Source organism: Salmo trutta, chromosome 37 (assembly GCF_901001165.1).
Source record: "Salmo trutta chromosome 37, fSalTru1.1, whole genome shotgun sequence".
Lineage (NCBI taxonomy): Eukaryota > Metazoa > Chordata > Actinopteri > Salmoniformes > Salmonidae > Salmo > Salmo trutta.
In genome coordinates, this window is record NC_042993.1 from 12,622,594 (window position 1) to 12,636,707 (window position 14,114).

Genomic DNA, 14,114 nt, shown 5'->3' on the forward strand with positions numbered 1-14,114 from the left:
TTCTTTCTTTCAGTGAACTGTATTTCAGTATCTCCCACCCTTCTTTCTTTTACTCCCACTTTCTCTCTCCCTATCTCTTTCTCTCCCCTCCTGCCCCCCTACTTTTCTCCACTGCAGGCTCTAGTCTCCTTAAATGTGTCGTTTAGCGTAGTTTAGCGTGGTCAGAGAGTATGACAAATGTGACTCTTTCCCGACTGCGTCTGGTTCACGCTCTGGCGCATCCCCCCATTGTGTTTCGGCATTGTTGTGGGTGATTTCTCCTCGGCAGAAATTCTACTGTATCAAACGCTCATGCCTGTCTGAGCTTTGGCATGCTCCAGTTATGCTGTAGTGTCGGTGCATTAGAGTGCGAGGGGACGGGGAGTAGGGCAGAGAGGAAGGGGGTTCAGGTATGAGTGAAAAAGGGGAGGGGGACTGCAGAGGGGGAAGTAGGGAGAGAAAGAATAAGTCCTGAGAGAGAAAGAGAGAGAAATGGAAAAGAAAATGAAGAAAATAGAGAGAAAACAGAGAAAAGGAAGTCTGCTTCTGTATTCTGCCCTGAGAGAAAGTTTCTGCATTTTGAGTAGCTGCTGTACCCTGCCATAGCCTGCTTACCTGGGCTCTGCTGTACCCTGCCATAGCCTGCTTACCTGGGCTCTGCTGTACCCTGCCATAGCCTGCTTACCTGGGCTCTGCTGTACCCTGCCATAGCCTCTACTGGCTCTGCTTACCCTGCAGCTGCTACCTGGCTGCTGTACCCTGCCATAGCCTGCTTACCTGGGCTCTGCTGTACCCTGCCATAGCCTGCTTACCTGGGCTCTGCTGTACCCTGCCATAGCCTGCTTACCTGGGCTCTGCTGTACCCTGCCATAGCCTGCTTACCTGGGCTCTGCTGTACCCTGCCATAGCCTGCTTACCTGGGCTCTGCTGTACCCTGCCATAGCCTGCTTACCTGGGCTCTGCTGTACCCTGCCATAGCCTGCTTACCTGGGCTCTGCTGTACCCTGCCATAGCCTGCTTAGCTGGGCTCTGCTGTACCCTGCCATAGCCTGCTTAGCTGGGCTCTGCTGTACCCTGCCATAGCCTGCTTAGTTGGGCTCTGCTGTACCCTGCCATAGCCTGCTTAGTTGGGCTCTGCTGTACCCTGCCATAGCCTGCTTAGCTGGGCTCTGCTGTACCCTGCCATAGCCTGCTTAGCTGGGCTCTGCTGTACCCTGCCATAGCCTGCTTAGCTGGGCTCTGCTGTACCCTGCCATAGCCTGCTTAGCTGGGCTCTGCTGTACCCTGCCATAGCCTGCTTAGCTGGGCTCTGCTGTACCCTACCATAGCCTGCTTAGCTGGGCTCTGCTGTACCCTGCCATAGCCTGCTTAGCTGGGCTCTGCTGTACCCTACCATAGCCTGCTTAGCTGGGCTCTGCTGTACCCTGCCATAGCCTGCTTAAATGGGCTCTTCTGTACTCTGCTGAGCTGTGCTGGTGTTGTGTGGGTGTTAGTGGATCCTGATGAGGTTGGGCATGGCCCTGCTCTCTCTAACCTGCCCTGGCCCGACCTGTTATCTGATTGTGCTGTAGTCTTTCTGTACCTTGGAGTATATGGCCGTGTCCATGACCTCTCCGTCTCTGTACCAGGTGATCTCAGCGGCAGGCTTGGCCCCCGAGGCACGGCAGGTGAGGTTGTAGGGCGTGTGGGCCTTCACACGTATGATAGGACCCCCCTCCACCACCGGGTCTGTGGGGGGAACTACAGGGAGAGAAGGAGGAAACACAACGCATTCATGTTAGAGGAGAGAAACAACTCACCAAACTGAAAGCTCCTTTTACAGTACAGAGCTTCTGAATGAGAGGAACATCTAGTGAGATTAATGTGATGTGTTAACGCTGCATCAATTCATCCACTGCACACAGAGAAAACAATATCCTTTCATCATCGTGTTGGTTCGCGAGGTGTGTTTCTACTTTGTAGACTGGAATGGAAACCGACAACGTTTGGCTTTGAGAAGAAAAAAAGAGAAGAGCTATTTCATTTTCCTTCTTAACATTGGGACTGGCATTAGTACTCTTTTACTCCCCCTGTTGCCCAGTGATGTTTCATCTGAATTGCTTATTTGTTCATTTATTTGCATGGTTTCGCACACGCTGCCACCCCTGATGAAGGCGTCTATCTCCCCAGGCAATAATGGCAGGCGTAAACAGCAGCGGGCCTGCGCCCCGGTCTATCTCTCTCTCTTGCTCCCTCCGCTGAACCAATTTCTGTGTGTGTATCTGAATTGTCAGAGGTCCTTCCGCCACTGCGGCCCGGACACTAATGGAATCCGAGTTCTAGGTGATTTTAATTTCCATGCCGACTCCCTTGGCTGCTCTCCCGCCGTTGACTCCTTTGAATGCGCCGGATTGCTTTGGTCTCATCTGGCTGCATTGATTTCCCCACACTCACACACACCCACTCACCACATTCACACACACACACACACACACACACACACACACACACACACACACACACACACACACACACACACACACACACACACACACACACACACACACACACACACACACACACACACACTTCAAGACCCTAGCCTCTGTGTATCTGTGTTCTGGAAACAGGCCTGCACACACACCCCGGTCCCTGCTTGATTTGCTCCTCTCTTAATGGGGACATTCTACAATGGGGACATTGGGGACATTCTAGGAAACAACATCTACCACCTTTTCTGTCCACAAAGCCTCACGCTAACCAATCAAACAGTCCATCCTCGCCCACCTCCACTCTGTGCTGTGCAGTGCGGGCATTGTGAAGCTGGGTTTGGGTGGGTGTGTGTATGTGGGTGTGATCTCTATTGACCGCGCTGCATTGTCCTCTTTTGAGCTGCGCGTGGTCGTAGGAGCGGAGAGGAAGTGGATAGTGAGCCGAGCGTGGCCCAACACTGAGTCAAGCCAATTAGAGCAGTGTTCTTCATCATGGGTCGTCAGAATTCACATGACCAGCCTTTCATTCGCTACCTTTTCTTCTCCCCCTCGTCTCGCTGCTTAAACGAGCTCATAAAATGACAGAAACAAGCAGGGCAGTGGGGAGACAGTACAGTAGCCTAGCCTTGTTGTTGGTGCATAGAGCTGAGGCTCCAGTGTCTTCTGTAACTGTCTCTCTGCTTTGTTGGGTGTATTTGCAAGATCATCAGAGAGTTGTTCAGTAAAGACTAATGAATGTGCTGCTGCCTGTTCCCCCATCGGCCACCAGGTGCCAGCAGTGTTTCACTGTCTGGGAGTCCCACGAGAGGCCGCTCTCTCGCCTCTCACCCTCCCCTCCGCCATCCCTCTCTCCACCACCACCCTCCTCTCCCCACCTCTGGATGCCTGGTGAATATGTAGATCACTCACTTTGCGTTAATGTAAAAGCTGCCCCACGGTTGACGAATATTGTGACTCACTGTAAAATGTGCTAACTGTGCAGAACTTGACTTTTTAAGTGTCCACGCAAGTCATTTGTGACTGCAGCAATCACATTATCCTAGACTTCCACAGTCTTGATTATCGATACTGAAGGGAAAACCTTTTTTTTTGCTGGCTCTGTTGGGTTTGAAAAATATTTACAGGGCTGATATACGGCAGTAAGTACATTTTCCAGGTGTTATTTCTGAAAGCTGATAACAGCAGGTGACGTCATAAACAGTTACAAGACATAGAAACCGTGAGCATTTTAAACATGTGTGTGTGTGTGTGTGTGTCTGCGTGCGTGCGTGCGTGTGTAAGTCTGTCAGAACCATAATGGTGCTTGACAATCTCCCTCTGTAGAGCCAACCTGCAGATCAGGGTGTGTGTGCCCCTGTGTGTGCCCGTGGGTGTGTGTGTCCCTGTGTGTGCCCGTGTGTGTGTGTGCGTGTGTGTCCCTGTGTGTGCCCGTGTGCGGTGTGTGCAGCAGCTGTGTATCTTACCTAGAACAGTGAGCTTGGCTCGGTGGGAGCGCAGCCCGGCCTGCGTAGCCTGACACTCGTACACGGCGTCATCCGCCAGCTCTGCCGAGTCGATCATCAAGCTGTGCTCGCCTGATAGCGGGTCGCCCATTAAGGAGTAGCGTGTCCACCCTGCATTAAGCCAACACAAGAAATACAGTGAGTCAGAGAATGGGAAAGAAAACAAGAAAACAAACCCAACAAACAACAGCAGAACAACAAACCCAAACCGGAATGAAAAGACTGCAAAATGAGCAGACTCACGCCACAAACAAACGCCAGAGGCCTTCAAGACATAAATGGAAATGGTGCTGCACCACCCCCGGTTAAGCACTGAGCTGTTCAGTTGGCTGAGCAGCGTGAGACTGGCCAGGGGAAGGCAGCAGCTACATGTGAGACTGGGGCGTGAGGCGACTGACTGTCCTTTAAAGCACAGACAAAATCAAGATCTAGTGTCTAAGGTCAACCCCGAGCCTCTCCAATTTCCCACTAGTCCAGAACACAGCTAAATGTCAGCGCGTGACACCAGCCAATTGATTATCCACCTTGGTACAAAAGCCTCAAAATGCTAAACAACAAATGAAATACTCTGTGTCTGTTTGTGGTAGAGAGGCTGTCTGCAGTATATTTGTTTCACTCCACCTCCATTAATTTGAGTAGATAGACAGACAGAGAGCCAAGGCTTCCTAATGAGACCATGAATTGATCAGGGGAGAGAGAGAGAAGTAGGGGAGCGAGAGTGTGAGAGAGAGAAAGACAAAGAGAAAGTGAGAGATGGGGGAGACAGAGAGAGAGGGGGAGAGAGGGAGAGAGATGGGGGAGACAGAGAGAGAAAGAGAGATGGGGGAGACAGAGAGAGAGAGGGGGAGAGAGAGAGGGAGAGAGATGGGGAGACAGAGAGAGAAAGAGAAAGAGAGATGGGGGAGACAGAGAGAGAGAGGGGGAGAGAGGGAGAGAGATGGGGGAGACAGAGAGAGAAAGAGAGATGGGGGAGACAGAGAGAGAGAGGGGGTGAGAGAGAGAGGGAGAGATATGGGGGAGACAGAGATGAGAAGAGAAAGGAGATGGGGGAGACAGAGAGGAGAGGGGGGAGCCAGAGAGAGAGAGGGGGAGACAGAGAGAGACGAGGAGAGATGAGAGAAAGAGAGATGGAGACAGAGGAGAGAGAGGGGAGACAGAGAGAGAGGGGGGAGACAGAGAGAGAAAGTGGGAGACAGGAGAGAGGGGGCGAGAAAGAGAGAGTGAGGGAGACAGAGAGAGGAGAGAGGGGCGGGAGGAGACAGAGAGAGAGAGGGGAGACGAGAGAGAGAGGGGGGAGACGAGAGAGAGAGGGGGGTAGAGGCGAGAGAGCGGAGAGAGTTAGGCTGGGGGAGACCAGAGAGGAGTGAGGGGAGGACGAGAGAGAGAGAGAGGGGGAGGAGACAGAGAGAGAGAGGGGGAGACAGAGAGAGAGAGGGGGAGACAGAGAGAGAAAGAGAAAGAGAGATGGGGAGACAGAGAGAGAGAGGGGGAGAGACAGAGAGAGAGAGGGGAGACAGAGAGCGAGAGGGGAGACAGAGAGAGAGAGGGGGAGACAGAGAGAGAGAGGGGGAGACAGAGAGAGAGAGAGGGGGGGGAGAGAGAGAGAGGGAGAGAGATGGGGGAGACAGAGAGAGTGAGGGGAGACAGAGAGAGAGAGGGGGAGACAGAGAGAGAGAGGGGGAGACAGAGAGAGAAAGAGAAAGAGAGATGGGGGAGACAGAGAGAGAGAGGGGGAGACAAAGAGAGAGAGGGGGAGACAGAGAGAGAGAGGGGAGACAGAGAGCGAGAGGGGAGAGAGAGAGAGAGAGAGAGGGAGAGAGAGAGAGAGAGGGAGGAGACAGAGAGAGAGAGGGGGAGACAGAGAGAGAGAGGGAGAGACAGAGAGAGAGGGGAGACAGAGAGAGAGGGGGAGACAGAGAGAGAGAGAAGAGAGATGGGGAGACAGAGAGAGAGAGAGGGGGAGACAGAGAGAGAGAGGGGGAGACAGAGAGAGAGAGGGGGAGACAGAGAGAGAGGGGGAGACAGAGAGAGAGAGGGGAGACAGAGAGAGAGAGGGGGAGACAGAGAGAGAGAGGGGAGACAGAGACCGAGACACACAGAGAGATGTTGGTCAGATCAGATACCTGGCAGATCTCTCTCTCCACCCAGCGCCAGGCCGTCTTTGGTCCACTGCACCATTCCTCGGTACCCCACGATGACACAGGGCAGAGTCACCGATTGACCAGACACCACTACCTGGTCTTGGGGCTGCTGGGAAAAGTAGGCTGCTCGGGTAGCTGTTGGAAGAAGAGAGAGGTTTGATGAGTAACATGTAATGATATAATCTAATAGCGATGCTTGAGCCAAATGCATGGCCATATTCAGCCTGGCCCCATAATGGACTGGCCTGTTCATTCTGTTGTTTACGTGTTGCCATGTTGTTACATGGGGTGGATGGAGGAGGCTGAAAATATGTATTTTCTCATTAAAATGGTGGCTGAGCTGAGCAGGAAGAGTCAGCTGCCTCATGACTTATTTAACTCTTTCCCCAGACCATATGGCAGCCACCGCACGGTGACACGAAACAAGCACACTGCGGAGGAGAGAAATCTGCCACTCTTTGGGGGAGCTTTTTGTTAAAATGGATGTTATACAATCAAAACTCCATTAAGTGTCCCGGGGGAAGCATCCGTCTGAGCCTGCTGAACGTCAACCAAGACACCTGCCTCTGTCTGTTCCATTGCTGTGTTTAAGGATGGGACACACACACACGGAACACACACACACACACACGCACACACACACACACACACACACACTGAAAGCTGTTGGCTCGCCTTCACTCACACACACTGGAATCCACACCCACACTCGCAACACACACACTTGCATCGCAACCCGCACCTGTGCACACACACACACACACACACACACACACACACACATAAAGTTTGAATACAACTCCTTGTATCCCACTGTTTGTGCCACGATGCTGGAGATTGAGTATTACAAACCCAACTGGCAGGGGAAGTAGATGGCTCCCCTCCAGAGGTAGAGCTAAACCATTGGGGGAGATATGAAGAGAGGAGAGGGCTGAGAGAGAACAGAGTTTGTTGGCTAAGTAGAGAAGAGAAAGAGAGGGCTTTATCTTTCCCTTAAAAGAAAGAACCTTCCTTCATTTTTTATTTTCTCTCTCTCTCTGTCTCTGTCTCTCTCTCTTTCTCTCTCTCCCCCTCTTTCAATAGGAGAATGGGGGGCCAGGGGGAAGATAAAGAGGGGTCTATTCAGTGAGTGCTAAGCCCTTCTCCAATGGTTCTCTGGGTGGGAGTGCTTAAACAGACAGGCTGGGGGGGCTCTCCTGGGGAAAGAAAAGCTGGTGAAAGGAGGGCAACATACGGCGGCCAGAGACGCGCTATTGTCCTCTTGTCCCTCTCTTTTAATAGGCCTCTTCATTTCCAATCAATCCTGCTAAATGCAAGTTTAATAGCTTTTCAATAGCAGATATTGCCCCCCGAGGGAAGCTAGGATTTTCTCTCTCCTTCTCAACCCTCTCCTCTCTCTCCTCTCTTCTCTCTCCCCTCTCTCTCACTCCATCATTCTCTCTAGCTTTTCTTTCTTTGCAAAAGGGGGCTACCGAGGTTGGTTGGCGGTGTTTGTTCCCTACTCAATTATCCACTTCATCTGGGGCTGGACCAGGACCACTGACTGAACCCTGTTCTTCTCCTCCTCCCCCACTTCCCTAACCTCCCTCCCTCCCTCCCTCCCTCCCACTAGTATAATCAGACCTGCCAAACAGTTAGCCCATCAGGAACGTGAATTCTCCATGGCTCAAGCCTTGCAGCTTGCAGCTCTCCTAACACTTTCTGCTTTCCCACGTCTGCCCAAGCACTCTCCTCCTTTCTTCTCATTTTAGGTTGAGAATGATGGAGAAATGGAAATATAAATGGAAAGAAATGGAGAGAATCATGTATAATAGCAGTGAATATCACCAGGAAAGTCCACTAACCCCAATTCCCTTTATATTGCTAATGTGTTTAAATAAGCATATCAATCTGTGTATATGGGCATGCAGGTGTATTCTTGTGTGTATATGTGTCTGTGTCATAGACTGCAGATCAAAAGAGTCCAATTTGAGTGTCAATGAGTAGTGAAATGTTTTCATGCTCAGGCTATTAAGCATTTGGTGAAGGCTGGCATTTTCTAGTCATGCCTTCAAAACTGCTGCTTTTATAGGCTGTCTGTCCCTAATGTTCCGCTTTTATGAGCTATATCGAGCATTTTCATAGGCCGCTCCGCTGGATGGCGCGTTGGGGAGTTTCCTCTTTATGCTTGCTGCAGTATAAACATTGATTGCAATTAAGTATCTTGCCCACAGTACCTAAATGTTTACAATGGGCCATCCTTTATCACACTGGCAGGTTGTTAGAAATGGATTACATCTGTTACATCTGTTACTCTCCCTTTTTCTCTCTCTGTCTCTCTCTGTCTCTCTCTCTCTCTCTCTCTGTCTGTCTCTCTCTGTCACTCTCTCTGTCTCTCTCTCTGTCTCTCTCTCTGTCTCGCTTGCTTTCTCTCTCTGTCTCTCTGTCTCTCTCTGTTTCTCTGTCTCTCTCTCTCTCTCTCTCGCTTTCTCTCTCTCTTTCTTTCTTTCTTTCTTTCTTTCTTTCTTTCTCTCTCTCACATTCTCTCTCTCTCTCCCTTTCTCTTTCCTTCTTTCTCTCTCTCTCTCTCTTCTCTCTCACACATGTATGGGTACATTTTTATATATAGCCTGTGTGATATAGACTGACAAATTGCTTCACACCATGGAGGGATTCATTGCATTCCAAATTCCTTATTGAGAATGCTCAACAAAACATCTCCGCTGGCTAATGAGTCATTGCATATTCCTTTAATTCCTCCTTGCTGAATTAGCCAATTCCTTGACGGTGTATTAGCAGCTTAATTACATGAATACATTTCTGACAGGGGAGAGAGGGAGGAAAGGAGAGGAGAGGACAGGAGGGAAGAGGGGCCGTGGGTGTGAAGTGGTCCTTGTGTGTTGCTGTCTACCGTCTCACACACACACACACACACACACACACACACACACACACACACACACACACACACACACACACACACACACACACACACACACACACACACACACACATTTAGTCTACTTACAGAGGGACCCTTGTCAATTGGCTGCCATTGAAACTTGCTTTAAACACCTTATTGAGGAGGTGTTTTTGGTAATGATGGGCTGGTACTTTTCAAAAACAGGTAACACCTCTGACCTGTGTGTGTGTGTGTGTGTGTGTGTGTGTGTGTGTGTGTGGTGTGTGTGTGTGTGTGTGTGTGTGTGTGTGTGTGTGTGTGTGTGTGTGTGTGTGTGTGTGTGTGTGTGTGTGTGTGTGTGTGTGTGTGCGCGAGCGCGGGCGCGCATGTGTGTGTGTGTCCATCCCTCCAGTAACAAGGTCAAAACACACTTGGCCCGTTACATTTGAATCCCGATTTTTCTAAACGGAATATCATTTCACAGCGGTGGATGCACAGGGGATGTTAGTGTGTGTGTGTGTGTGTGTGTGTGTGTGTGTGTGTGTGTGCCTCTGAGTGTGTGCCTGTGTGTGTTGCAGCATAAATAGGGCAAGCAAATTGTAAGGGATTGGAGGGCATATTTAGCAGTTACTTTGACATAGTGACTTTGCTTTCTCCGTCACACGGTCAGAGTTAAGTCCAGAACAGCAGGGCTGACATGGAGCATAACATATTAAAGAGCTTTGCAGTCCCCTGGCACCAGCCTTCCTCTCTCTCTGTGCCATCTGAACGGATAAGGAGGGAGGGAGGCACACTGCTGCTGATGGGGACAGGATGGACAGATGTCTTCAATGATCCGCTACTGGGCATCTGCACTGGGGACTAACATGGCCTTGATGGAATTATGGGAGAAGTGTGTCTGTGTGGCACTGTGTGTGTGTGTGTGTGTGTCCTGTTCTTTTCTCTGTGCAGTCCAATTAAGTAGTGGATGTGACCTTTGGGTGCACTGGGGCTAACTACTGAAAGCAGCAAATCACTATAATCATAATCTTTCATGCCAACTTAGCGGCTTGGCTAAAACAGGCTTGGAAGCCCTAAACCCCGAAAAAGGGATCTCGCACCACACACAACCACACACACACAGACACTTTATGTATATTTATCACTTAAGTGTCCTCGTCATGCAAGTGTAGTTTCCATGGACAACCAGGGAGACTCAACAGCCTACTTCAGCTACACAGACTACCCTTGGTTATACAATGACACTTAAAGTGTGTGTGTGTGTATGTGTGTGCGTGTGTGCGTGCGTGCGGTGTGTGTGTGTGTGTGTGTGCGTGCGTGCGTGAGTGTGTGTGTGTGTGCGCGTGTGTGTGTGTGTGTCGAGACTCAGGCTAAGAGGTTCTGAGCTCAGTAGAGGTAGGAACAGTTTCTATTTTAGGATAATCTTGAGCGTCCTCTCTTCCCATCCACTGAAGTCCGGCTCTGGACAGCACCGCCCCGATCTAACAGGCTCTGTAAACATGAGCACACTTGACTGGGCAATTGATCCATGCAGTAATAATAAAAAATATCTACTGGTGTCCTGTACACTCTGCTCTCCCAGTGGCAGTGTTCTATGTCTCAGTGGTGTTGGTGTAGATATTCCACAGTAGCAGTGTTCTATGTCTCAGTGGTGTTGGTGTGGATATTCCACAGTAGCAGTGTTCTATGTCTCAGTGGTGTTGGTGTAGATATTCCACAGTAGCAGTGTTCTATGTCTCAGTGGTGTTGGTGTAGATATTCCACAGTAGCAGTGTTCTATGTGCCAGTGGTGTTGGTGTAGATATTCCACAGTAGCAGTGTTCTATGTCTCAGTGGTGTTGGTGTAGATATTCCACAGTAGCAGTGTTCTATGTGCCAGTGGTGTTGGTGTAGATATTCCACAGTAGCAGTGTTCTATAACTCAGTGGTGTTGGTGTATATATTCCACAGTAGCAGTGTTCTATGTCTCAATGGTGTTGGTGTAGATATTCCACAGTAGCAGTGTTCTATGTCCCAGTGGTGTTGGTGTGGATATTCCACAGTAGCAGTGTTCTATGTCTCAGTGGTGTTGGTGTAGATATTCTACAGTAGCAGTGTTCTATGTCTCAGTGGTGTTGGTGTGGATATTCCACAGTAGCAGTGTTCTATGTCTCAGTGGTGTTGGTGTAGATATTCTACAGTAGCAGTGTTCTATGTGCCAGTGGTGTTGGTGTAGATATTCCACAGTAGCAGTGTTCTATGTCTCAGTGGTGTTGGTGTGGATATTCCACAGTAGCAGTGTTCTATGTCTCAGTGGTGTTGGTGTAGATATTCCACAGTAGCGGTGTTCTATGTCTCAGTGGTGTTGGTGTAGATATTCCACAGTAGCAGTGTTCTATGTCTCAGTGGTGTTGGTGTGGATATTCCACAGTAGCAGTGTTCTATGTCTCAGTGGTGTTGGTGTAGATATTCTACAGTAGCAGTGTTCTATGTCTCAGTGGTGTTGGTGTAGATATTCCACAGTAGCAGTGTTCTATGTGCCAGTGGTGTTGGTGTAGATATTCCACAGTAGCAGTGTTCTATGTGCCAGTGGTGTTGGTGTAGATATTCCACAGTAGCAGTGTTCTATGTCTCAGTGGTGTTGGTGTAGATATTCCACAGTAGCGGTGTTCTATGTCTCAGTGGTGTTGGTGTAGATATTCCACAGTAGCAGTGTTCTATGTCTCAGTGGTGTTGGTGTGGATATTCCACAGTAGCAGTGTTCTATGTCTCAGTGGTGTTGGTGTAGATATTCCACAGTAGCAGTGTTCTATGTCTCAGTGGTGTTGGTGTGGATATTCCACAGTAGCAGTGTTCTATGTCTCAGTGGTGTTGGTGTAGATATTCCACAGTAGCAGTGTTCTATGTCTCAGTGGTGTTGGTGTAGATATTCTACAGTAGCAGTGTTCTATGTGCCAGGGGTGTTGGTGTAGATATTCCACAGTAGCAGTGTTCTATGTCTCAGTGGTGTTGGTGTGGATATTCCACAGTAGCAGTGTTCTATGTCTCAGTGGTGTTGGTGTAGATATTCCACAGTAGCAGTGTTCTATGTCTCAGTGGTGTTGGTGTGGATATTCCACAGTAGCAGTGTTCTATGTCTCAGTGGTGTTGGTGTAGATATTCCACAGTAGCAGTGTTCTATGTCTCAGTGGTGTTGGTGTAGATATTCTACAGTAGCAGTGTTCTATGTCTCAGTGGTGTTGGTGTGGATATTCCACAGTAGCAGTGTTCTATGTCTCAGTGGTGTTGGTGTAGATATTCTACAGTAGCAGTGTTCTATGTCTCAGTGGTGTTGGTGTAGATATTCCACAGTAGCAGTGTTCTATGTCTCAGTGGTGTTGGTGTAGATATTCCACAGTAGCAGTGTTCTATGTCTCAGTGGTGTTGGTGTAGATATTCTACAGTAGCAGTGTTCTATGTGCCAGGGGTGTTGGTGTAGATATTCCACAGTAGCAGTGTTCTATGTCTCAGTGGTGTTGGTGTGGATATTCCACAGTAGCAGTGTTCTATGTGCCAGTGGTGTTGGTATAGATATTCCACAGTAGCAGTGTTCTATGTGCCAGTGGTGTTGGTATAGATATTCCACAGTAGCAGTGATCTATGTGTCAGTAGTGTTGGTGTAGATATTCCACAGTAGCAGTGATCTATGTGTCAGTAGTGTTGGTGTGGATATTCCACAGTAAAAGAGAGAATAAGATGGGGAGGATACACAAGCAGGAAAAAAAGAAGACAAAACAACCGGTAACAAAATGTCACGCTCAGAATAAACAAGCCCTCTCCCCAAATACCATCTATTGTACTGTGTCTAGATAAGGCCTCTAAATCGGGCTGCAAAATGCAAGCTCCATTTCTCTGTACTGAATGGTTATCCTTTTGTTTTGACTCAGGGTCTTTTGTCTTCCTCTCATTGTCTCTTGCTGCATGTGTTTGTGTGTATATGTGTGTATATGCGTGTGTATGTGTGTGTGAAAGTGTAAATATCCCGCTGTGTGTGTGAGCGTGTGTAGAACAACAGCACATAATGCTTAGGCAGCCGAGCTGAAGAATTTGTTACAACAGGCATCACTTCTCCCTCCCGTCTCACGTCTGATTGGGCCAGGCTGTAATCTCATTACCGTGTCTCCTACAGGAGTTGTGTGGACTTGGAGGGAAGTGAGCAGAGGATACCACCCACCACCCAAACACCACCATAGTCTCTAGTCTCCGACGCAGACACAGACTGAATCTGTGACCGCCTGCATCTGCTTCTCTGGTCTTCAGACATGGTCCTGGCTGAAGCATGCCTGTGTTTGTCTCTCTTTATCTAGCCTTGTCTCTCATGCCTTATCTCCTTCCCACCTCGCATTCCAGACGCACTTTTCTTCTATCTACCCATAACCCCCCTTTTCTCCCCTTTGTGCATTTTTGTGTCTAAATTGCAGTCTAACAGCTTTTTAAGAGCTGTTTTGCTGGAGTTTAATCCTCCTAGCCTCCCCTTCCAGCCTTTCTTCCATTGTGAAGATTCTTGGCTCAGACCGGGACCTCTTTTATACGGAGACGATCAGCTCATCCATCCACACGCCTGCCCCCCCCCTCACCACCCAACACCCTCCATACCCACCATTCTCTTCTACCATCCGTCCATCTCTCCACATGTCACCCTCTCTGCCAGCTTCCCCCATCTCCCCTTCCTCTGTGTTTCTCTCATACTATACAGTCAGTCAGCCATGATCCCTGAAATCAGTGCCTTGCAAGCCCCTTTTCAGAATTATATTCGGTCTTAGTAATTATTGATTTGTCTTTTCTTTAGCTCTTTCTGACACAGTGCCTTCTCCTCTCCACACTCCCCCGTCAGCATCGTCACACAGCCTCCCTGTCCCTCTCTCTCTCTGTTCTCCTTCTCTTTCTCTCTCTCATTCACACACTCTCTAATTCTCTCTCCCCCTATCCCTTTCTCTCCCTCTCTTTCTCCATCCCAGGCGTGAAAATTGCAAGGTTTTGTGTCAGCTTGTCAACACACTGTGCTAGAAGAACCAGGACATCGGGAGGCAACAACAAGAAAAGACACACTGGAGTGAAAACCTGAGGTACTGTACGGTTGTAAAGACAAATAACCATAAAGTGGTCTCCTGTCAGGTCTAAA

At 49.2% G+C, this 14,114-nt stretch overlaps 1 protein-coding gene across 12 annotated transcripts in view; it reads right to left on the bottom strand.

Annotated features, from left to right (window-relative positions):
• Window positions 1-14,114, bottom strand: part of LOC115176755 (kin of IRRE-like protein 3) — a 48,378-nt gene that overhangs the window by 11,712 nt on the left and 22,552 nt on the right. For all 12 annotated transcript variants that reach the window (XM_029737023.1, XM_029737015.1, XM_029737022.1 and 9 more), the window contains exons 2-4: window positions 6,076-6,228; window positions 3,914-4,063; window positions 1,562-1,719 (exon numbers count right to left, since the gene is read on the bottom strand). In XM_029737023.1, the coding sequence (XP_029592883.1) occupies window positions 1,562-1,719; window positions 3,914-4,063; window positions 6,076-6,228 (461 nt within the window). The remainder of the gene's footprint in view (window positions 1-1,561; window positions 1,720-3,913; window positions 4,064-6,075; window positions 6,229-14,114) is intronic.